The sequence below is a fragment of the Chroicocephalus ridibundus genome, chromosome 5 (genome assembly GCF_963924245.1).
Source record: "Chroicocephalus ridibundus chromosome 5, bChrRid1.1, whole genome shotgun sequence".
NCBI lineage: Eukaryota > Metazoa > Chordata > Aves > Charadriiformes > Laridae > Chroicocephalus > Chroicocephalus ridibundus.
This window is the reverse complement of record NC_086288.1, coordinates 22,668,618-22,692,393: the sequence shown is the minus strand read 5'-3', so window position 1 is coordinate 22,692,393 and position 23,776 is coordinate 22,668,618. Positions and strand designations below refer to the sequence as shown.

The window sequence follows — 23,776 nt, the reverse complement described above, 5'->3', positions numbered from 1 at the left end:
TGCATGTATGAGCTGCCTCTTATATAAATAGCTCATAAAGCATCACTGAATTTTTAGCTTATACTGATGTTTTTGATTAATTTTGTGTCACTGTGTGTAAAAAAAAAAACAAAACCAAGCCCACAAAACCCCATTTAGGGCCTCTTGCATTAGATCACAATCACAAGCTGTCCAACAAAAGTGACGAATAACGTCACTTATAATACGGGGGATGTGCTTGGCTTTAAATATTAACGAGCTGGAGCGCAAAGTGGATTCAAGGCAGAACGGCGGTGGCCCTTCTTGGTTTGCCCAATGGAGAGATGCGAGGCTTGCCCTTACAAGCCATGCACTGGCCACGGAAATACAGCATCAGCGATGTTACCCACGTGCTGCGAGCTACCTCTTAACAGCTCTGCGGAGGTTGGTTCAATGGCGGCGAGGCGCAGGCACCCTCCAGCATCCCCCTCTCACAAGCCCATGTCTTGAAGCTACAGCCCAGGGTGCTGACACGCAAGATTTACTCCCCTTTTAGCACTGCCAGCTGGTAAGCCATTTCCCAGGCAAACCTAATGCCATTGTAATTTTTTACCTAAAAAAAAAAAAAAGGTTAAGAAAAAATCACAACAGTGCGAAGTATGGCTGAAGACTCAGCAGGGGTGTTTCTTTGGTTCCTCAGGGAGCTAGCAATTATTTCCGACCCTGCAACAAGAGCCCGTATATGCCAGGCTCTCTTTTTTTTTTAGCTTTTTTTTTTTTTTTGCTTTTTTTTCCCCCCCCTTTTATTTCTTTAAACTGTAAAAAGGTATAATATTTTACTGAAGCTCATTGTACATCATTTTACCGGTGTATTGGGTCAGGGAATCCGTGGATTAATCCCATGTTGGGTAATGAAGCATTGCCTTAACTAGATTTAAGACTTCAACTCTTCGTTTCCCCACATAGTGCCACTTGCTCTATCACCTACAGTGAACTGCAGCACTCAGCTCACCTTCTCTGGACACTACTTATAATTTTATATGCCTCTAACATGTCACTTCTTATGTGCCGCTGCACTAAAAATATTTCTAAATGGCTCCTAACAGAAAAATCTCCTCTTTCATTTAATAAATCCTTTTAGTCTTTTTATTCCTTGGTCCCCGGGAGAAGCAGTGTGGTCCAAACCAAACCCGTGCCGTCAAGTGGGAGCCTGGGATTAAGCCTACTCGGAGTGTTATTCCCTTAAACCCACATTGTAGCCTGGCTACTTTCCCAGCTTCAGCGCACAGGGAGCAGATGCTTTCCTCGTCCCCTCGGACCAGGTTTCCCTCAAGCTGTCGCAGGGGATAGAGCCCATGCAACACAGCTTCACTTCATTTTATCTGGAATTGGGCTTTTGTCATAAGAGGAGGCAGCAGAACTCACCGTGCTGGCGTGTCCATGGGCCAGGCCGTGCAGACTGGCATTACTTGCTCCCTGGGCATCGGCCGGTGGCATCTTCCTGCCCCTCGATGCAGCGCAAAGCCGCAGCCGGTGGCGCCCGCCGCATCTCAAGCCGCGGGGCTCCTGCCTCCGCGCTGGCTGGTGCCTCCGTGTTGCTTTGTTAAACTTGCAGCAACGTTTCTGAGTATCGGGATATTCACGCTGGCTTTGACACACTACTACTCAGATCTCCTGCATTAGGGTTGTATTATTATTTTTTTTTTATGTGAAATATTGCAGCAGCTAATTGCAATTATCAGAAAGCATATACAAGAGAGCTTGTTGATTGCCAGTAGACAAAGACACTTTGGAAATCTTGGATTTGGCTATAGATGAAAGCCTATAAATTTTAAAATAGAAACCACGTTATCGCTTACAATTTCGGTTTGCTAACAAATTCTGCTAAACAAAATTGGTGGCTGATTAAGTAAACATTTATACATAAATAAAACAGTGAAGATCTCTTCAGTTATTGAGATGCAGCCAGTTCAGTCTCTCGTAAATAATACAGTGATGAATTCTGGTGTTACAGTGCATGATAAAGCTACCTAGCCTTAAAGTCTTAGGCAAACTAATCCATACGCATGAATCAATCAGTTCGTTTCAGTCGTACCGGCGTTATATAAATGTCACTAAAATCAATGCCTGAAAGACGTAACAGATTAATAAGTCCTCATGCGGTATATCTAACTGGGATGCAAACCTACAGCACATAACTTCATGCCGAACACAGCTATACAAGTAATTTGAATAAGTGATTTTAATAGAAAACTCAAGGGCAGGCCTGTAATGAGCAGGCACGGATGAGAAAAATTTGGTGCGTTATTAATTTCAGACAATGCCGAGTTCTTTTTCATAATGTACATTTTATTAATGCTCTCCGTGATAGCTTTTCATACCGGTTCATCACCAGCAGTACAGTAATTACAATGTATTAAGATTAATTCCATGCCTGAGGAGTAAGGAAGTCCAGTTAAGATATGGAAAGCAGGCGAAATCTCAATCACTATTGACTTGGGGCCGGATTAAATCAAAACTCTGCCCCAGGGACGCCCGGGGCTGGGTGGGTTTGGTAACGGCACTTCCGGGACCTGCTCTTCGGTGAGTATCTGCCTTCCCCTCCTCCATCTGCTCACCTCCGCGGGTAACCTGTGTGCCATCGATAGGAGGCAGAGGACAGGATTCATCATTGTTATTAGGACTTGGGGTGGTCTGGCTCGTCTTTACAACCGTCACCATTAGTTACCAGGTCTCAACCTCTTTGGGGTTGAGAAAGGGAGAGAGAGAGACATTGAGGGCTGTCATAAATGCCTCCAAGAATAACTCCTCTAGACATAATGGTAAGAGTTTAAGGTGTGGGATGATGGGATTGTCCAGGGAGAGAAACTAATAGTGAGGGCTCTAATGAGAAAAGACTCCATCCAACCCAGGGTGTTTCTGCTTTCCTGCATTCTAGTGAAAAAAATGGAATTTCTGCTTGCAAAATTGCAGCCCCCCCATTTCATCCCATGCAGTACCCCAGACCTCCCCAGGGTCAGGCAACCCCAGGCTGCGGATTTACACTGCACTTTGGGGTTCTAGAAACCATAAGGATGGTCTCCTCATGACTATGAAAGATCATGACCTTTCAAACTTTTGGGGGGTATTTATTTGCTTAATATACCGTCTGATTTTAAGGAAATTTCTGACATAAAGGCGGGGTGGGTTGTTCATATTTTTCATTATTTTTTTTTCCCTGGAAAAAAAAATGCTGACAGCCTTCACCGGGGAGGAAACCTGAGTCTCCCCAAGAGGATGTCCACCTTGCCTGGGGTCACCATACAAGGCTGGAGAACTGGCCAAAGGAAGAGTTGTCCACATGTGGCAGACAAAAACACGGCGTCTCCTGTGCACTGGTTTGATAAATAACTAAATGGTTTGATAAATAATCACTTGGCACTGGCAGTTGTTAGGTGTTAATGGTAACAGCAGCCCCACAGAACTGGATGACAGAGGTATTCAAGTACCCAAGAGGAATGGACCATCCCTGCTGCTCACCTTGAACCTCTGCAAGCGAATTACCACTCCGGATGCCCAAACCTCTTGGTGCTTTGGGGCAGCTTCCAATTTCTATTGATTGCCCACCGGCCTTTCCTTGCATAGGTATAGGGGCTTTGCCCCCAATATTATGCTAAATATGTGCAATAGCTGGTTTATGCTATCTGGCTTTTTAATGGGGAGGGGACTCTTCCACTTGGCCCTGCTTCCTTTCAAAATGCCAGGCTGAAGAGAGACTCTTATGTCTAGAGAAAGTTATTTTGGCTCATTTTCAAGAGTATCTTCTTTTTCTTAAGTCTGTTTTTTTTTTTCTATTTAAATTTCTAATTCCAGGGTTTTTTTTCTAATTTCCCTCCGCTGCATGAATCCGTAAGCAAGCTTTGAGTTGTGAAGGATGACGTTGAAACCCCAAAGCTCCTCTCCTGTTTCCATCAGGTACCCCGCTGCAGCAGCCCCGCATCCTGCAAACCCCCGTGCCCGAGCGGCGCCCTGCTCTGCTGGGAGTGTTTGCGGGTGGCTGCTATTGTGACAGAGCGGGGACAGCAGGTGACGATTCAACGAGGAGCAGAGATTTATTTGCTTTCGCCCAGCTAACGCTGCCCCCCCGGCCCGCCGTGCCTTGTTCCCCGGAGAGATGCGGACACTGCTCTGCACTCATGCTAATAAAGCTGGACCCAGCTGCGTTACCACTTCTCAAATGCGTCTAGGCATATAAAGGCGAGTACAACACACACATCCATATCCTCTCTGCTTCTCTTGGGGACACGGCTACACAGGCACGGGGCCCAGCGCTGGTTGGCAGCCACCCGCGCAGGGCACGGTCTTGCACACACATTTGCACACATGCCAAGGAGAACTGCACGTAGAGGCGCTGGCTGCCATGAACACTGATGTCTATGCGTGCCTCCATTTACCCAGCCAAACAGTTGGCCCAACACCATTAACAAGTCTTCAAGGTTTCTTTTCTTTTTTTTTTCTTTTTTTTTTTCTTTTTTTTTTTTTAATTAATGCTAAAAGCCTCGGGGGAACCACACTGATGGGATTTGTGACCCTCTAGTGATTTCTGCCCATCCCACCCTCCCCACACCTGCACCAAGCAGCCCCACTCCTCTGTGGGCTGTAGCTCAGTATTTACACCAGCGGAGACCATGGGCCCAGTGAGTCCACCCTGTTTACGGGAACAAAGGAGAAACATCTGCCGAGTCCTTTGCTGGACATGTCCGTTGTCTTTCAGGTGCCTCCTGCCCCTGCCGCGGCGGCACAGCTTGGCTGAAAGATCCAACACCAGCCTCCACTGGCCAGATGCTGTGATTTCCCGTATATCCATCCCCAGCTGAGCTGATTGAGAAACGCAATCTTCAAGATACTAAGGCTCATTTTTTCCAAAAAAATATCTCTATTTACACAAGACAATAAAATCTGAGCAGCTTTTCCCCCAGAAGCTTTTGCCAAGCGGAGCCGCTGCCGGACACGTGCGCTGGTCCCTATTTACAAGCGACAGCTTCACTTGACAGTACTCTGCCGGCAAGTTTAGCTTCTTCTGGTGTAAGGACTATTTCTTTGTCCCTCTTTTTTTTCCCTCATTATGTCTCTGCACAGCCAGGTCTGTAGTTACAACAGGGACCTGGATCCGGCAGGGTCGCCTTTATACAGCCCAGCTTGTGAGCACAGAGAAGGGCTCAGGATGGGGGCTTAAGCACACTCAGCCGTCTTTTAAGTGTTTTCAAGTTGCAAAGCCAATGTTTGGAGCAGAGGAAACTCATCTCTTATTACAAAAGGTATTTTTCACCCGTTCTTCTCATCTTAAAAAAAAAAAAAAGTGACCGACCAAGTGGTGAGGGCACTTCCCAGGGCACTGCCATGCAGGGGGCAGCAGGAAGCTCAGCCGGGCTGTTTTCTCCTTGGGGACGCAAGGGTTTGCCGAGGGTTTTGGTCGAGGTTCATTTCTCCAGCCCCTGCCGTCACGCGATCCCAAGTGAGGGACGGGTAAACCGAGGCACAGAGGAGCTGAGGCGGCGCACCGGCGTGGGCCCACCGGGGCAGGCTCGTCGGGTGCCCCGGGCGCTAGATGACACTGTCTTCCATGGTGACTCGCCTGAAGACCGGCTCCTGCTTGGGCGTCCTTCCGCTTTCTGTGGAAAACAAGGGGAGAACAGGTAAAGCCCCAAAGGACCCTGCAGCATCTACCAGCTGTTTTTAAGACCATTTCCACCCTCAAACAAAGCACAGGTTGCCCGGGCTTGCCTCAAAAGGGAAGATGTGCTCAGAGCAGGTGGCTGTGTTTATGGATCAGCATCCCATTGGGAACATCCTTCCACCCTTTTTGCTGAAGCCGGTGGTACAGATCTGCCTGGCTTTGTCCCCACATGAGCCAGTGTCCTGTTACATGGCGTGAGGAATGGCAGCATCAGCCACCGGTGTCCGGATGAAGGGTGACGCCGAGGTGCCTCTTTGCTCCTCTGGGTTTAGCACAGCTCAAGCAAGTAGGGCCCGGAGCCGAGCTGCAGCCACCAGCTTGTACCAGCCCAACAGGGCTTTTCTGAGCAAACTGCATCTTTTGCGGTTCGCCCCCACCCCTTAATAATAAATAGTCAGTATAAATGACTGCAGAGTAAACAGATTTGTTTTGCTATCAGACATTATCTGAAGGGCACTTCACATCCTGAGTGCTCTGCTTTACAGCTGCCTCTATAATCACTGCAGCCCCAGGGAGGAAAACGCCTCCTTTTACACATGGAGACTGGGAAGAGGCAGCGACGTGCCATTTGGGGTGAACACATGCAGGCTTTTGTATAAATAATCTTTCAGGGAGAGGTTAAGACAGGCTAGACACATTCAAGAAGAACTAAGAGTTTTTCTGGAGCCATTTTCTAAGTGTAAATCATTTCACCCCATCTCCCACCCGCCCAAAGGCCAGCAAATCTGTGCTGCTCTGCAACGGCAGGGCAGAAAATATTGCAGGGAAAGCGTAGGGGGCAGACCCGGCAACTTTTCGGCCATTTCCCAGCTTGGCTGTTTTGGCTGTTGGTTGGGTTTTTGTTTTTTTTTTTTTTCTGAAGAGGAGGGACTTTCATCCTTTCCTTGTTGCTCATCTCTTTTTTTTTTTTCCAAGCAGCGGGATGCATTTTCTCCTTTCGTTTCCGCTGCCGCTAGCTCGGCAGGCCGCTTTGCCTTGCAGCGCAAACTGCCGGCAGCTGAAAATGCCTGGGTGCCCAGTGTAACTCGGGGAAAAAAAAATAATCCAAAATCCCACCTATTTAACATGAAGCACTCTTTCTGGCTGATATCAACAGCGGCTTAGGCAATGAGACCTTTTATCTGTATGTATGAATGGCAGCATCGCAAGCAAGGAGGAGGGTGAGGTGACCAAAGAGCAGGGCCGAGGCACTTGCACCGAAAGCAGCTCATCTATTCATCAGGGAGGGACCCTCCCAAAAAAGCGCTGCTGAGGTCCTTGGGGGCAAACCATAAAACCTTCTTTCCTGTCTTTTTAAGGCGAGGAAAGCAGGGGCTGGCCAGAGCAGGCACCCGAAAGCTGCATCAAGGCTTCAGCCTGCCTCAAATCAGTGTCCTGTTCCACGCTGGCTAATCCCCGACCACCCCACACCTCTCTCCGGCTGCCTACAGAAAGTGCCTGAGAAACTGCTTTTGGCACATTTTGCCGAAGGATGAAGCCTTGCCAGAAATGAGGGTCTTTTTCTTTTATTTCTCCCCGCCCAAAGTCCATTTTCCCACCCCCCCTTGCTGCTTTTGAGCAACCAAGTGTTAGGAAAAGCCTGGGGTGAGGGGCTGCTGCTTCCTGAGAGGCGTGCTCAGGAACCCTCTGCCCTCATTGACCGCTTGGTTTTCAACATCCATCCCCCCAAAACGTTTATCAGCGGATGTTACCGCAGGCTCGTGCCCATCGAAAGGCACGAGCTGCCTTTGGTGCCGATGGGACACAGAGCCTGCAGGGCTCCCGCCTGCATTGAGCTTCTCTGCCATAGGGGACCCAAATTAAACTCAGCCTGAGATGCCTTTGAGAGAAGTGGGAGAAGACAGGCTGAAAACAGTTTTATTATAGCCATAATTTACCCATCGAGCATCCTGCTGTGGGAAATAACCTTTCCAAAGTCGTAACATAAGATGCAGTCGATTATAAGTGGCAGTCGGAGATACCGGGTCATCCGTACAAGTGTTCCCATGCACACCAGCTGAGGAGGTTGCGCAGCAGTTATGCTTGTGCCTTTTAAGTTTCTGTTTGGGCTTTTAAGCAACGCTGTCAAAATATCAAGCATTTGCTTCCAGCACATAGTAACTGCTCTGTATACCAATACTTTTTTTATTTATTGAGGTTTTAGCTTCACTTTTTACACATGTACAGCGTATTTAAGTAGTAGAACTATATGAAAAGAAAAACGGTGGAGGATAAAGAAATAAAAAGACAGCAAATAGCTACAGTGATCTTTTTTTTCTTGTTGGCATTTTGCTGGAGAAGACTATCACCATCTGTCTGGCGTACCAAGTACAATAAACAGTAAGCACCTGTGAAAAGCTATTCTGATGTGAAAAAGGAAGATTTCCAAGCTATCCTGGCTAGCCTCAATATTTCAGCATTAAACAGACCATCCCTCCTGAACTGGGATGACGTATGACCTGGTGTGTGATCCGTGCATCCCTACGGCTTGCCAAAGCCCTTGGAAGAGCAAAACTGACCCCACGCCAGCTGCCTGTGCTGAACAAAACGATGCTCGGTGCAGGGTGGGGGGTGCCGCTGCCCCCCCCAGGGGCACCCCTTTGGGTGCTCTCCCCCGGCCACGCTGCCCATGTCCCTGCTGAGGACACCACTGCTAACGCGACCACCGCTGCCTTCCCTGCGAGCGATTTTGTCTGGTTTCAGCTTTACGCTGCAGGATGTTCTCCACGCTGCTACCAGAGCGCCTGCGACGACATGACACATATATAATGTTCATGAGCACAGACTATTTAAACCCTAAAATATTCATTAAATAAAATTTGCATAGAGTCTAGCTGAATGCAGCAGGCAGCTATAACTAAAGGACTTTTCTTTCTAAATGTAAGGAGGAGATCAGGGTGTGACAGATGACCAAGCTGGTGCTCTCAGGCTTTCCTGAGATAGCTTTTTAATAAGAAGAGCTATCTTTTTATCCCTGTTGTCTAGGCAAGTCTGCAGGGTATTGTATTCTTCATAAGATCAAGAGCATATGGGGGGGTGTGAGAGAGAGGCCAGCTCACCAGAGAAGAGGGAAGAGGGGTGCAGGCAATAGGGACACACAGAGACACACGCAAGGACCCTCTGGAGCTCAGCGCCTCCCACCGCCACCACCATTTCCCCCAGCCCTCTGAAGCATCTCACTGCTCATTGCCTGGGGGCAGGGAGGAAGGAAAAACATTGGTTAACAACCACAGATTTCAGGGAATTAAATGCAACCAACAGGCAGAAAGGAGCCGCACCGTGGTAAGTAATATTGCCTACACAGGGCCTCCAAAGCTGTGACAAATACACCCCATCCCCAGCAACCCTCCAGCCTACGTAGTCTTTCTTGGCAAGTCTTTCCTCTTGTGTCCCTCCTTCACATATTTTGGGGAGATCTTTACAATCTCTTATGGCTCTCGCAGAAAATGGGCAGGCGTTGCCCATTGGAGCCAAAGCATCCTTAAGCAGTAGAAAGCATAGCAATGGCACGGTAAACTGGTACATCAGCTTGTTATGGGGCAGCCTGCGATGGGATTGCACAGGAAAAATAATCCAGTCCCGCACAAATTAGAAGAGGTGAGGGAAAAAAGGGATTCACAACTGGCAGAGCATCCCAAGATGATTTCCAGGAAAACGCAAGGCATGGAGCCTCACACTTCTCCATCCCCTTCTTCTCGCCTGCAAGCAAGACTTTCCAAAAGGACGCCTCAAGCAAGAGATTGACATTGACAGTCCCCACTCCAAACACGCCTGGCAAGCCGTGCCTCACAAAGGTGGCCCCAGGTTTCAGAAAGGGGGGGTCTATGTATCAGGGTGATATTTTCGTCAGACCGAGCACTGCCTGTTTGCCCCTATTCTGTTTGGTTTTCATTGAAAGCAGGATGCTTATTGCAGTTGAACGATGAAGCTTTAATCTTCTCCCTATAAGGCAAATCTGTTCGCTTTTAAAAGAACCTTTTTTTTTTGTTAAACAAAGCTCGAAAAAAGAAGGTGCCTCCACTACAGGGCTGATTATCCCCTTCAACCCAGCTTGCAAAGTTATGTGCCCCAAGCATAGTTATGGATTTAATACCATAATCGCTACTGCCTCTTCATCAAGCTGCTCGTTTTCTCACATCTCCGCCTTGGCTCAGCATTAAAAAATGCCTTAGAAGTTCTGTAGTTCTCCCTCCTACCCCAGGAGCATTTTAGGCACCAAGGACTTAACATTGACTTGAGTTTCACAGGCTGCACAGAAGATACCGCTACATTGCCCGTCGCATAAGAACTGTATCTACCGAGCTACTTATCGACAAGCAGAAACCTTCACCATGCCCATAATCTGATGCAACAAAAGCCTGTTTTCAAGGGGAAAAAAAATGACAAAAAAAATCCCTATCCTGCTTCCTCCTCAAACTACATTACAGTCGTAAACCATTTTTGGCTTAATATAATTAATAATATCTATTTCTCCTCTGTTTTGTGATTCAGCTATTTCCAAAGCTATATGAAGCACCAACAGTGAATCCTGTGGTGCCAGAACAGCCTGGGGATGGAAGTAACCAGCTTGAAAATAAACAGAGGCTTTTGCAATCAAAGTGCTAATAGGCACAATAGGCTGGCAGAGAGAAGCTCCAGTGAGAAGGGATGGAGAAAAGGGGAAAACCAGCCTGTCTGCTGACAAATCCAAAATACGCAGAAAGGCTGCGGAAGAGCGAACATTCGGAGTAAAGGAAGTCAAAGATTTTTCAGTAAGACACAATCATCCCATAGTAAATCCACCACCGGTTTGTCCTTGCCTAGTTTCAGGCACCCTGGTAAATGCCAGTGTTGATCACCTGCCTCCCATTTTATCATGACAATATTTGCCATGGTGTATCTCACCCTCTGCACGAATTTAATCCCACCATATCCCTGGAAAACTATTTTTTTTTTTTAATCTTAATACAGTAAAAGAGTTTTTGCTTTCTCCAAAATAAGAGGTACTTCAAGTATTTCAAGCCTCAGCAGCCTCCGTTGGGCTGGTACATGGACTGGTATGACCACCTGCGTCAGAAAGGCTTGCTTTGCCTGGAGGCATAGGTCTACCACGCACCCCCCAGCTCCATCGCTGCTGCCATGGAAAATAAAAGGAAACAGGGAGGGAGTATTTAGTGCAAGAGCTTGACCCGGCTGGCCAGTGGCTGTTTTGCTATGAAGGCAGGTGATTCCCAGTCTCCCGATGGGAAATGCTCTCTTGCCGAAACCTAGACCCAGCAAGAGGCACAGCTGTGATCAGTGCTTGGTCGGAAATGAAGTTTTCTCCCTGGGATGTTTTGGCCTGAGTCCTTGGCTGCAGGAAGGACTCAGGCGACTCAAACCAGACTCTTTGTAGGCCACGAATACCACCAACTACCACCAACCCCTGGTTCTCTCTCCCTGACAAGCCCCTGCTGAGCAGCACCCAGAAGCATCACCCCACGCCGGGACAACCCCGAGACGAAGCGGAGCTGCTCCGCTGCTACATTTATCCTCCATCACTGGGAATATCTTGTCTAACACAGGCATCACTGCCTGCTCCAAATCTTTTGGCTTTTACCCAGCTTGATGGGAGTCGGATGGAGGCAGCTTAGATGGAAGCAGCACCAGACCCCAAAGCCCAAGGCATGGGAGGGCTTTGTGAAAAATCACGTACCAAAAAATTGGTACCGAGCACGTCCAGAGGCAGTTATTTTCATTGTTGACCTTTCTAGTCTATTTTGTGGCTTTCTATATCCTGACGATGAATACGAATTGCCCCCATGTGATTTGAAGGAGGAGGCTGGAGGAAAGCAGTGAAACGCCATCGGGCCATCGGCAGTGGCGGGACGGGAAGGATGATATGGCCGAGGACGGCGATGGCACTTTGCATATGCCCAGAGCAAGAAAATAAAGAGACAGCAAACAACGACCGAGGAGGCCTAACGGGGACTTCTTTTACTCTTTGACATGCTACCAGCAGTTTTTAATCTCAGAAGAACCAAAATTAAAAAAAAAAATTAAAAATAATTAAAAAAAAGGAAATCATTACAATGATTAAAAGGTACGACACATGAAATACTATACTCAAATCATCCGCGTGTCGTCGGCTAGTTTACACAGTAGGCACAAAACAGACCTAGAATCACCTGCAACAAATGTCGGCCAGCGTTGTTCTCGCCCCTAAACAAGTACTGCTAGCCTGATATTTCTAGTCAGCCGTGGCTGCATAACCTTTGTGCTTAAATTGCTCAGCTTAGGCCTCCTTTCTTTGGCATTGCTCACCCATGCCATAAAGGAGTGGAGACTCGTACTGAAGACAGTAATGGAGAGAGGAACAACAACAGCAAAAAAAAGAGAGATTAATCGTACAGTACATACATACAGTATCTTCTAAATCGTGATCAGTTGTTTATTGGTTGGCAAACAAGCTTCACTTTTACAACAAATATTAGTAATGAGGTCATTCAACTGTTGAGACCGTACAAAATGGATCATAAATAAAAAAAAAAAAAGAAAAAGAAAAAAAAGAATTCATACTCCGTGCTGCTAATTTACCTCCAGAAAGCCTATGTTACTTAAAAATCCTGTCAAATAAATAAATTTCCTGTTAGGAAAAATAATGAACAGAAGATTTTTTTTTGTTTGTTTGTTTTAAAGTTTTAAATCACTGCAAAGTACTTTATAGCTCACTATGCGTCAATCAATTTTCTTCTTAACCACTGCAGTACAAGTGCCTAAACCGGGGACCAGACGGAGCCATGAAGGCCCTTTGCTCCTCCAGGGAAATGGCCGTCTCCTGTAGAAGCCCCCACTACGACTACAAAAAAACCACCTCTCAGCTCCTGGATGCCACCCTATGGCCTGGGTGAGGGGCTGCTCACCAAAGACGCTTCACAGGATTATCTTCGCGATCGGTTGTGCACTGTCAACGGGGAAGTTTGCCCTGCTCTTGTCTGCCAAAAGGTCTGCGGCAATACGCTGGCTGAAGAAAGTTACACAGCGAGGAAATAAAAAGACTGCCTTGGCTGAAAAGAAATGGTGATGGCGTTACTAAAATGGTTCTTAGAAAGTGATGTTCACTCTTTTTTTGCCCAGTGAGATTTTTTTTTTTTTACCAGGACGGGGAGGGGATGGAGGGGAGAGGCAGTGGAAGAGGCAAAACAAAATTAAAGAAAAAAAAGAAAAGGAGGAGTTATGAAAACCCTTGCTCCTACTGGTAGACAAACTTACAAGACCAGCACAACAGAAAAAAGTTCTTTTTTTTTTTTTTTTTTTCACTACATTAACAGGGACGCAAGTTCTGGAGGAACAGAAAGCAGACTATATGTGCAATGCTAGCATCTGTACATTACATAGAAATTGTTCGCTTCTCTTTTTCTGCCATTAGTTTTTATCATCCGTTAATACAGTAAAACATAAAATATGCCTTTAGCACAGAATTCTAGGACTCCCTTCCATCTCATTAATTTGTTTTTGTTTTGTTTGCTCCCGCAGCAAAGGGTGCTGCGGTGAAACCAAGTTGTGAGTGACCAAAACCCATGACGTGATCTGGATTGGTAAGAAAGAGTTTTGCTAGCTTGTTTTTGTGCGGCGCTCCCACCTAGATGCATCATCGCTACTAGTTTCAAATGCACATTTTTGGCCTTTTTTTTTTCTTTGCTTTTTTTTTCCCCCCCCTCTTAAATCAGGTCCTCAGTATTAAGAGCAACACAGCATCAAGGATTGTTTAAACAAACACGGCATAACTTGAGAAGGCCACAAAGTGTGCCATTATCTATCTCTTTCATTAACATAATGAAGTCTGTCTGGAGGGAAGGAGGAGAGGAGGAGAAAGGGGCGGGGGGGTGGGGTGGGGTGGGCAGCAGTTACTGTCCTCTCCGGGCTGGCCTAAAAATTCCAGTAAAAAAAGTCCGAGAGTTTCCTTTTGAACAGCATGAAGATTTAGGAGTGCACACAATATTACCACTGTTTGGATTAACTCAGACCAGTAAACTGAGTGTTATGGAGGGGCTTTTTGTTGTCTCTTTGCTTAATTTTTGCTGAATCTTCTATAGACTAGTGACCAAATGAGCGGGTCCTTTTGCATTGCCGTCCGGGGGGGTTCCCTCTTTGTTTGGTGGGACTATAAAACCGTCGCTGCTGCCTCGACCTAGCTGGTAGTAAGTGTGTAGCTGATGGACGTGGTTTCTGGAGCCAAGGTTGGGCATGCTTTTGTAGTAAACATCGTCGGCGTCGCCGCCGCCGCTTTTGGCCGGCGGGGGATCGGTCTGGGTGCTGGCGGTGACGCTTTCCGTCATGGGCATGCCGGCCAGCGCGGGCATACTGGTGTAGAGAGAATCCCTGTTGGGCGATTGAAGGTCGTCCGTGTGCTCGTTGGTCAGCAAGGGGAAAAAGCTCTCACTGTTGTCTTGCGGGATGCGCCGCCGGCTGTAGAGGTGAGGCTGGTGGTTGTCCGCTGAGTACACCCGGGGGGGCAGCAGCGGGGCGTCCGACTCCTCGTGGATGAGCTCCAGGCCCAGGCTCTCCTCGTGGGTGAAGGAAGTGGCATCGTCCAGCACGATGGCGTCATCCTCGCTCCCGCCGCCCACACTGTTGACGAGTTTGTTCATCAGGTTGCGGCTCTGCTCGCTGGAGCGCTCGTGGTTGTTCAGGTAGGAAGGGATGTAGTTGGAGGTGAGTTCCTTCAGGATTTTTTTCTCGAGGGCATTCTCGGTGTGGTTATACCCACGGTCAAGGATTTGCACGCAGTTGCTGAGGTACTCGCCGCTGGCGATGCTGTAGCTGTTGCCGTGATTACCATTCAGTGGTAGAGTATCCGTGACACTTGTATCCCTGGCATTGTTCAGAAGCCCCTCTGAAAAACATTACACAAGAGAGGGTGACTTGTACAAACAGGACACTCACGCGGGACGTGCGCACTCAAACCCCCTTCCTAGGCTGCCGTGGCTGCTGGGGCTCGGCAGCAAGGAGAGCGTCGCGGCCAAAATAGGAGGGCGCAGCTCCAGCTAACCGGCTTAAGGTCTTCCCACCGAAAAAATGGAAAGCACCATCAAGTATGTGACTTGATGCGGCAATAGCCAGCAGGAAGGAATAACCTCTCCTGGCCGGTACCTGCTACGGCTCTTGCACTTTGCTCTATGTATTCCAGGGGGAGCTGAGAAATAGGTGATCCTGGGCTGGTCCCAGTTGCCCTGGCTCCAGGCGCTTTGGAGGAAGGGAGCAATTTCCCCCAGCTGAGGGAAAAGTATTCGCAGCCCAGGTTAATCATTACCCTCGCTTTGTTTGGGAGCATGTCCTTCCTAGAGGAAAAAAAATAAGTCCGCTCTCCCCTTTTGCTGGGCAGGCTGCCAGGGGAAAGGCATAAGGCCTGAATGATGGGATTCGGAGATTAGCAAGGCGGACGCACAAAGTGCTTCCTGGCCCACGCGTTTTTTTGGAACAAGGCTAATTGCCTTACCTCTCCCGGCACAAGGCCACGGCCAAAATTATTTACTCCCCACTGGCCGGGTGGGGATTTTCTAATACAATCGTGTTGGAGGCAGCCGCTGTGGGGTCTCGCAAAGCCTTTAAAAATAGCTCCCATTTCACTTGCAGAGGGTTCAGTGGAAGGTACAGCAGGTACCATCACTGCCACGGTACAGTGGGCTCAGGGGAACCTGCGAGGAGTAACGGGGTCTCAGGGTGCTCCCCAACTAACTGCCTGTCGCATCTCCGCAGGTGTCTCAACACTGTCAGCGTAAGGCTGGAGCTCAGCTCTTTCACAACACACTATGGGAGATGGCGGGGAAGCGCTTTGAGAGCAACACAGCACGACTGGGCGAGGGAGAAGAAAAACAGGCCCAGCAGTTTTGGTTTTTTTTGTTTTTTCTTTTTTTTTCAAAGTTCAGCCCCCACACTTTCTTTTTTGGGATTACTGGTGTCCTTGGAAGGAGTGCAGGCATGGGGATGCATGAAATAATGTATCGACCTTTCAGCTAAGGGCTTCAGGCATTACCGAAAAACGGTAAGCAGCTCCCAGCAAGCTGCGGTGGATTAGAGGAGCCTTTAGATGACCATTTCAGATGAACAGTTGCTCATACCATGCTTAGAACATGGCATGTGTACCTTCCGAAAATACAAGATTCAGTCCATGTCTGCGATGGAGTAGTTGCTGCGTGTCAAGGGCTGGAAAGCACTACTGCAGGCTCTCTTCTTCCTTTTGAGTGAAATGCCCCAAATGTGTTGGTCACTTTTTAGGTTTCTGAAGCTTAGAGGGGGCTGCCATACCCCGGGTTTCCCAACAAATGAGGGAGCTTTGCCAAAAAAATCAACTAGCCATCACAGACATAGAGCAAACCCATTGATTTTCATGGTGGAAGCTCTCCAACCCAGTCAAAATGCTTGGGGCAAAATGAAAAGTGAGCAGTTTGGGGGGAGGACCATATGTAATGGATGAGGGGTATAACAGCATCTGCCTGATGGTCACATTAAGTAACGTATGCATTGAGGGGCCGAGTGCTGCACTTCTGCAGCCAATGCATAGAGTTGGGGTTTAGTAGGGAAACAAAATGGAGGCATCGCAGGTGAGAACAGGGTGGGGTCTGCAATGAAACACGCCGTATAAAAATGCCATGACCTCGCAAATAAAAATGTGACATTCAAAAAAAAAAAATCATACGCACAGCTGTATGAGAAACTACCCTGGGTAAACAATACCACAAAAATGAGAAATAAACAAAGAAAGCATCACCTACTCTCATCTATATATATATATATGTACACATACATATATATATACACACACATACACACGCATACACGTATATATATACATATGTATATTCATATTCTTTTGATTTCAAAACTGTGAGATGAATTTCCTTTATTAACTACGTCATCTATATGTGATGCAATAAAAGTGAACTAAAAAAAATTACATTTGATATGCAATGTTTAGCTTTACTCCCATACTTGTCTCTCTGTAGGGCTCTAAACGACAGCATGAAGAAAAGGAAAGAAAAAACAACAAGTAAGCTTACAGCGACAGTAGGAGAAACATGAGTAAAAAGCAAGTTGATGATATGCAGAAAAGAGAGTTAACGGAAATAATTTCCACTGCCCAGAATACACGAATTTGTTACATGGTTTATTTCAGGTTAAAAATATTGACATTTTAGACATAAAAATTATTTTACGCGCAATATTCAATAGACTACATTTTTATTTTAAAAAAATATCACATTTAAAATGTTTTCCAATGCCATTAGAAAAAGTTCAGCGTGCAACACAAATCAAGAAATAATGCCTGGAAGTTTAAGTCTAAAGCTGGTAACAGTCATGCTTGGAAAGGCAGGCACTGTCAACGTCACTTCCAAAGTCTTAAAATGAATGGCTTTACTTACTGTTAGTTATAATAACCCCTGGCAGTTGAAACCAAAATCCGTTTCCTTGCTAAAAATGTTTTGCCGTCCATCCTTTGCAACAGTGCTTTGTAAGAGTATGACTTTGCTCATCACAGGGCTGCTGGCAGTTTACAAACTTTGGTAAGTAAGTCTGCTCTTTTTTTAACCGAACACGTGGCAAACTACATGGACTTCGCAAAAAAAAATGTAAGAGGAAAGGTAGTTCGAATAATGGCATCGCTAAATGAAGCTATTGAGAAGAAAGGCTTAAAACAAGAAGAGCCAGAGATGAAGATGAAGAGCCAGTGATAACTCTCAGCTTCCCACTTTGCAATGGTCTGTGGCACGCTGGGGTTTAACCAGAGCTCGTTAATGGAACTGCCGCCTTCTCTTAAAATTAGCTCTTAGGAAAGCAGTTAGGCCGTTTCAAGAAAATCCTGCGTCCAAGAGACCGAGCCAGTGTATGTCCGTCAGCTGCCAATAGCGGCGAGTACTTGGCATGTGCTACGGGGTGCCAGACCCCCTCACCTACCATCTCCTCCTTCCTCTATGCTCTGTGTCCCATCAAGAAATCGCTTTCGCCACCAGGAAACGGGACTTTGGCCTTTTAGGGTCTGATTCCCCGCCTCTTTCCAAGGGATTTTTTTAGGGTTCCCGGCCCCTGGTGACTCTCTACTGCAGATGGGGCAGCTTGGGCTTGAGCAGAGAGGGTATTTTAAAACATGTAACTGGGGAAGGGGAAAGGAAGGGGTGGACCGGATTCAGGCCCCAGGCTTCTTAGAGTGTTCTGTCCCTGTCAATGGCCGGCACCAGAAGTGGTAGATGAAGGTGCAAAAAAAATCATAGCCTTAGTGATGCGGAATGAGTTAGTTGGATGACATTAAGTAGCAATGCTCTCACCACACACCGATCCCAGCCAAGGCACTCCCAGAGATGGTGACGGCGTCTACTTTTACAATGCACTATCATCACTTCAGCGTGCCTGCTGGTGCAGCATCCTTAAATCCCAAAGAACCACCGAGGCCATTAGGCCTGGCTGGTTTTGCCAGCCTTCACTTCTGCTGCGGGATCTCCTAATATTCACAGTTTGTAACTGTCCAGGGAGAGCAACCAGTTTGAAAAGCAATAGCTATACCAGGTCTATGGTCATTAATTAACTTGCAGCCTCCTGAAAAGAATGTGTCGGGTTCTGCTCCCTCTGAAGTCCATGGCAAAGCTCCAGGGGCTTAAATGGGATCTTTACTTGTCCCAGTCTCTTCGTCTGCCATGGATGAATACCGGGTAGGTTTCTCTATTATCCATCTGGCTGCGTTGCACTGAATAGCACTTGCAAATCAATTACACTATTTTTGTGGAATAAAATACTCAGGTAACCAAATAAAATACTGTGAGGTCAGTCTTAAAAACTATAAGAACACAAGATTACTAAAATGCACATAAAACCTTTTTGTCACATTTCTGCCCAAATCACTTGGGTTCAGTTTGAGGAACCCAGACCTGAACATCAGGACTTCTCTTAAGCCAAATGCTGACCCAGCATTACCTGCTGCCACTTGATTTAAAAGGCCCCCAAACCTCAATGTTATCGTGCAAAAAACTATACAGAACATCAAAGCTCATTTTGAAATTTGTGGTACACTGAAGTTCTTATAATTCAGAGCGTTTCATGTTAAACAGGTTTTTTAAAAAGCATTCGTGGAAGCAAATTTATTGCATAAAGTTAGCATAGTTTAGGAAATTAATGAACAGCAAAAAAGTTCAAACACGTGCTTTCCATGTGCTTTGAATGAAAATACCCTAGTGATAGAGTTCACTACCTATCATAAACTGTGTGCTGCCGTATAGCACATAGGCGGTTTTCCTGCTTGCGTTACAACCATCATTATTTTCCCTTCCTTTACTGGAAAGGGATGTCTTCATTGGGAGTGGAGAGCTGACAGAGTGCTGACATAATTGTGCTTGAACGCAGCGTTACTCTGTAATGCTTCAGCTACCTTGCAAGCGAACCAGAAGGAAAAAAAAATATGAAAAAACCCCCCACAGAAGTGGCAGAGCAGGACGGAGCCACCAACAGACAGGAGCTGTCAGAGCTCCACGCTCCCCAGCTCCTCCTCAGGTCCTGCTTAAACGCATCTGCTCTCCCTCACTAGTGACCATCAGGACATCAGCTTACAAACATGGTCCCTTCCCACAGCCAGAGCAGAGACAAACACGGAGGTGACAAGAGACTGATTTCTACAGTGGAAACCCCTGTTAGGTACAACTGACTCCACCTGGTCATTTTCCATTGCTGAAAGGAGGATATGCAAGAGCTTCTAGTTCACCTACACCTTTTTCTACTTTTTTTTTTTTTTTTTTTTGCTTTCTAATAGCACATACAAAATGTATTCATGCAAACGGCAAAACATTTCTTACAATACCTAAGCTCTGCTCTTGGGAGCCGACCTACGCTCCTCTCTTCAGCTGTCATTTTACTTAGAGATCAAGGGCAGTTTTCCTTTATTTTGCATTTTTTTTTCCTGCGCAAGCTGGTGCGCTGCTGACCACATTTCTCTATGCCATTTCAAACGAGAGCAGCTTTGGTGGCAAAGGCCATTTTAGCTTCACTTACCTTCAAAGGTGTTCCTGTTTCTGAAATGAATGGTTTAACAAGGAAATGCGCTGACAACAAAGAGAGGAATGCATACATCCAACAAAATACACACACAAGACCAAAAACAATACAAAAGAGAGGAGATTGGGAAAAAAAATAATCAAAATCAAAACCACTATGAATGCTTTGAGTAGAACTGACGAGGGTCTCTCAAAGTGAATTTGATCGCTCATGGAAAAAAGCCTCCGGGAAATGGAAAGATGCATTGAAATGAAAGGAAGGAGAGGGGATCTTTTTTTTTTTTTTTTGTGCCCAGTTCCAAAAAAAACAAAGTGTGTGTGCGTGGGGAGGAAAAAAAAAAGAAAAAGGAAGAAAAAAAAAAGAAATAAATGGGCCAAAATAAGCCACAGAAAATGGAATTCTCACTAGAAAAATTAGAGAGAAACTCCAGCACACCTTGTGCGTTGTACATGCTGACAGAAGGGTTGTTATAGACCGCCGATTCCCCGAGCAATGTATTATAAGGGTTGTTAGTGCCATGAGGACGAAGCAGAGCATTGGTTATAAGATGATTAGCCATGGCTCCTGGAGCAGCCCGATAGAAAGACAGAGAAAAAAAAACAACAAAAAAAGGTCAATCAGGCAAATGTGGTATTAAAAAAAAGGGAAAAAGAACATTCAGAATGACAACAGTTGAAATAGTCCTGATTACAAGCAGCCAGCTAATTAGACTCGGAAAACTGTATGCCACTAAAGCAGAACAGATGTTACTGACGATGCACAAATCCAAACCAATGCAAAAGAAAATGTATCGGAAAGCGGAGAAGCTACATTTATGGTGGTTCCCCAGTCGCTCAGAGTGTAAGCAAGGCTATGCCCACATGCTTGCTAAAAAGAAAGATAGATGGCAGCCTACACAATGTTGGGGGGAAAAACTCTCCGGGAAGTGCCAAATGAATAAAAAAAAAAATATTATAATGACTAACAGAAAACAGCACATTCAACTCCCACTATGGGCTAGGATCTCTTTTCCTAGTCCTCCGCAACACATCTAAAATCGAAGAAGCAGAATTAAAAAGAAAGGATAGAGAATGCAGCCTCTCCAAAGGCTCTTGGCACTTATCAGAGAGCAGCTGTTTCTCATGTCTAAGAAGGCGAGTTTCACTTCAGCTACTGCTCTGGTACCACTGTCAAGCACATCCACAACCACCCGAATCCACCCTTGAAGGCAAGAGCACCATGGCTCCATCAGGCATTTCTATCAGGAGCAAGCGCGGCCACAGAGATGTACATTTCAAGGCTCTCTGTTTGCCCCACAAACACCTTGTTTCCCTACTCCCAGACCTCTTTGCTGTCGTTTCCAAGCACTCAGACAGCAGTTGTCCTCCTGCGTTGGTTCATACCTTGGAGTTGCAGCCTCTGGACTTGTGCTTTTCAGGATCATCAGGCTTGGCAGGTGGCTGCCAAGACCTACCTTGATTCCTATTGCAAGCATCAACCCATGAAGCAAAGCCTTCCCCCACCTTTCAGTTGGCCTACAGGACCAAAAAACCCATTAAGCCCTTGCTTCAAATCTTCTCTGGGATTCAAAGAGACGATTGACTCAAAAACTTGCCCGCAGGGCTATTCCCACTTCATCAGTAGAGATCAAGACCAGAAATACTCAAGGACACACCATGGTTTTTACCTCCAGGGCAAAACTGTTAAGACAAAACCTTTCTGCCAGGAAAGCAAGTCTTTGGTGGGGTAACTAGAGCTAGCCAGGAGAGGGCTCAAGTCACCTGATTGGTCACTTGGTCAGCTGTCACCAACATCTGATAGCCCCAACCCAGACAAGCAACTGAAAAGCCAATCCCCAAGCCCAGTAACTCTGGCAGGGACGCCTCCATCGACGGCTGGGGCACAGACACCCCATCTGCCTCTTTTAGGGGTGGAAGTGGCCCCACGGCATGGCAGAGGCAGTCTTTGTGAGGCATGTGGGGTGCTAGGTACAATCTCTTCTCTGCAACTCATTACCTGAATTTTCTATCCCCTTCTTTGTTTTTTTTTTTTTTTGGATGGAGTTGCTGAGGATATATAAGCCCCAAGGGCCTCTGGCTGGTACAAATCCCCTTAGCAGCGAGCTCTTCGAAAGATCACGCCTACTGATTATTTTTTAAAAAAACAAAAACTGGCCAAACCTAAGACTAGGTGGAGGCCTCCAGAGCTGCCTCCTCTGGTGCTTGTATGCTGGGCTGGCTCCATTTCACGGGACGGCGATTCTCTGTGTCTGCGCAGGTACAGGAGAGAGCAGACCACTCTCCTGCCTCTCCCTCATCCTCCCCCAGCCCTTCCCAGCCCCAGGTGTATGGCATTAGCAGATCATTTAATTGGTCTTTTGAGCACAGGACAAAGTAGAAGGCAGTGCTGTATGGGGGCTGCATGCCAGGGAGGCTCCTCGACACATGCAGCTGTAAAAAAAAGACTTGTTTTCTCTCACCTGATATTTTTGGCTATGCTGATGGAAAGCAAGATGAGCTGCTGTGTTTGGAAATAAGGAAACAAAGCTGTCTCCTGTAAGAAAACATTATATGAACGCTTAACTAAGCAACCTTGAATGTAACTAATAGGTCAATGAGTCAATTCTTTCTTTCTGGTAATGTATTTTCCATCAATCTCACGTACATCTTGCATGAGGGACTGTAGGAACCACTTCTCTTTTTGCACTAGTTTGATACCAGCGTGAGTACTAAGTCCATTAAAATTTTTTCTGCTTTCATCCCACTTTTAATCAAGCTGGGCCATAAAAGATTCAAAAAGGGACTCGCTTTTATACAGGTAATGGGAATGCCCAGAGTTAATGCCAGCCCTAAATTCAGAAGTGATATAATCCTCCCATTTGAGATTTAACCCAATCTCCAACTCAGTCCCTATGAGATCTGATACGGAGAAGAATATACCCGCCACATGGTTTTGAACGCTTTACCTTGAGGTGTCTTTAAATGGCAACTGCCAGAAAAAGCATCTCACTCAGAATACCCCCCGTCTGATCTTGTCTAGCAATCCCTAGCAGGCGGGAACAAGCTGATCCCGCCACGGCTGGGGAGGTCGAGCTGTTTCGCATGGGGGATGCTCTCACAATGTGACAAGAGAGAAGGGACCAATCTGTGTCAGCACTTAACGTTTCGCTTGCCTACGTTCGCCAGGGTGGTGGGCTCTGAGACAAGCTAAATTCACACAAACCTGGCTTTTTCGGGCCGTTACAAACTATGTAGTTTCTGGCAACTTTAAATGCAGATACATGATTCTGACTATAAACTTGGCATAAAGTTGAAAATACAGAATAAGTCATTTTTGCTCTCTCGGGTGTATAGAAGAGGGGGCTTAGTACAACAAAATAGTCACTCATTCCTGGATGCAGCTACTAAGGAAAAATACTGCATCTTCTGCCTTCTTCTCCCTTGATTGCTGAGGGCATTAAGATTTTTTAATTTGCTGATCAAAATGCCCACTTTTGATGGCAGTGCTGAGTAATTCTCCTGATGCAAATCCAAAACAAACCTACTGCTAATACGTTCAGCTGCCTTTCAATACTTTCAGAAACCCAACTGGGCCCTAAACACTCTACAGCACATTCCCATCACAGTGGGCTGGCCACGGCAAACGTCACTCTCTGAAGGTCACGGTAAATGTAACATTTGGCATCTTAAAAGCAAAACGATATGTACCTTTTATACATTAATTTGGGCTTTTGTTACTCCCTAACTGCTTTAGGGCTGCAACATTCCCAGCCTCAAAGGATGCTGAGAGAGAAGGACTGCATTCAGGCTCCGGGGAGCCTACAGTCAAAGCTTTAGATAAAACAATAACACAACAAACAAATCCCCATTATTGGGTTTCTCCTTCCCGTGAGGGAGAAAGAAAGAAGTAACACCAGCCATACTTTTAAGTATAATCCTGCCTTTTTCATAACACTTTATCATCGCTATAGCAACCACCGGGGCTATTAGAAAGAGCGGATTAGGTCTGCAGACGAGGCACAAGCAGAAGGAGCAGGTAGGCTACCAAACTATGACCCCGTTTGCATGAAAATGACCTTGGTAATAAATGGCCAACAAAATCCCAATAAAGCAAGCACGGGATCAAAGCGGCACGCTCTCCCAAAATACC

General features: G+C 46.4%; 1 protein-coding gene across 23 annotated transcripts in view; it reads right to left on the bottom strand.

Annotated features, from left to right (window-relative positions):
• Positions 1-4,563: 4,563 nt before the first annotated feature.
• Positions 4,564-23,776, bottom strand: part of ADGRL3 (adhesion G protein-coupled receptor L3) — a 524,984-nt gene continuing 505,771 nt past the window's right edge. For 3 of the 23 annotated variants that reach the window (XM_063335254.1, XM_063335259.1, XM_063335257.1), the window contains 3 exons: positions 20,084-20,212; positions 16,604-16,621; positions 7,301-14,507 (listed from right to left, as the gene is read on the bottom strand). In XM_063335254.1, the coding sequence (XP_063191324.1) occupies positions 13,702-14,507; positions 16,604-16,621; positions 20,084-20,212 (953 nt within the window). In that variant the 3' untranslated portion in view covers positions 7,301-13,701. Of the gene's footprint in view, positions 5,610-7,297; positions 14,508-16,569; positions 16,622-20,083; positions 20,213-23,776 lie in introns of those variants that run through there. The other 20 variants (XM_063335273.1, XM_063335274.1, XM_063335275.1 and 17 more) reach the window with 15 other exon arrangements.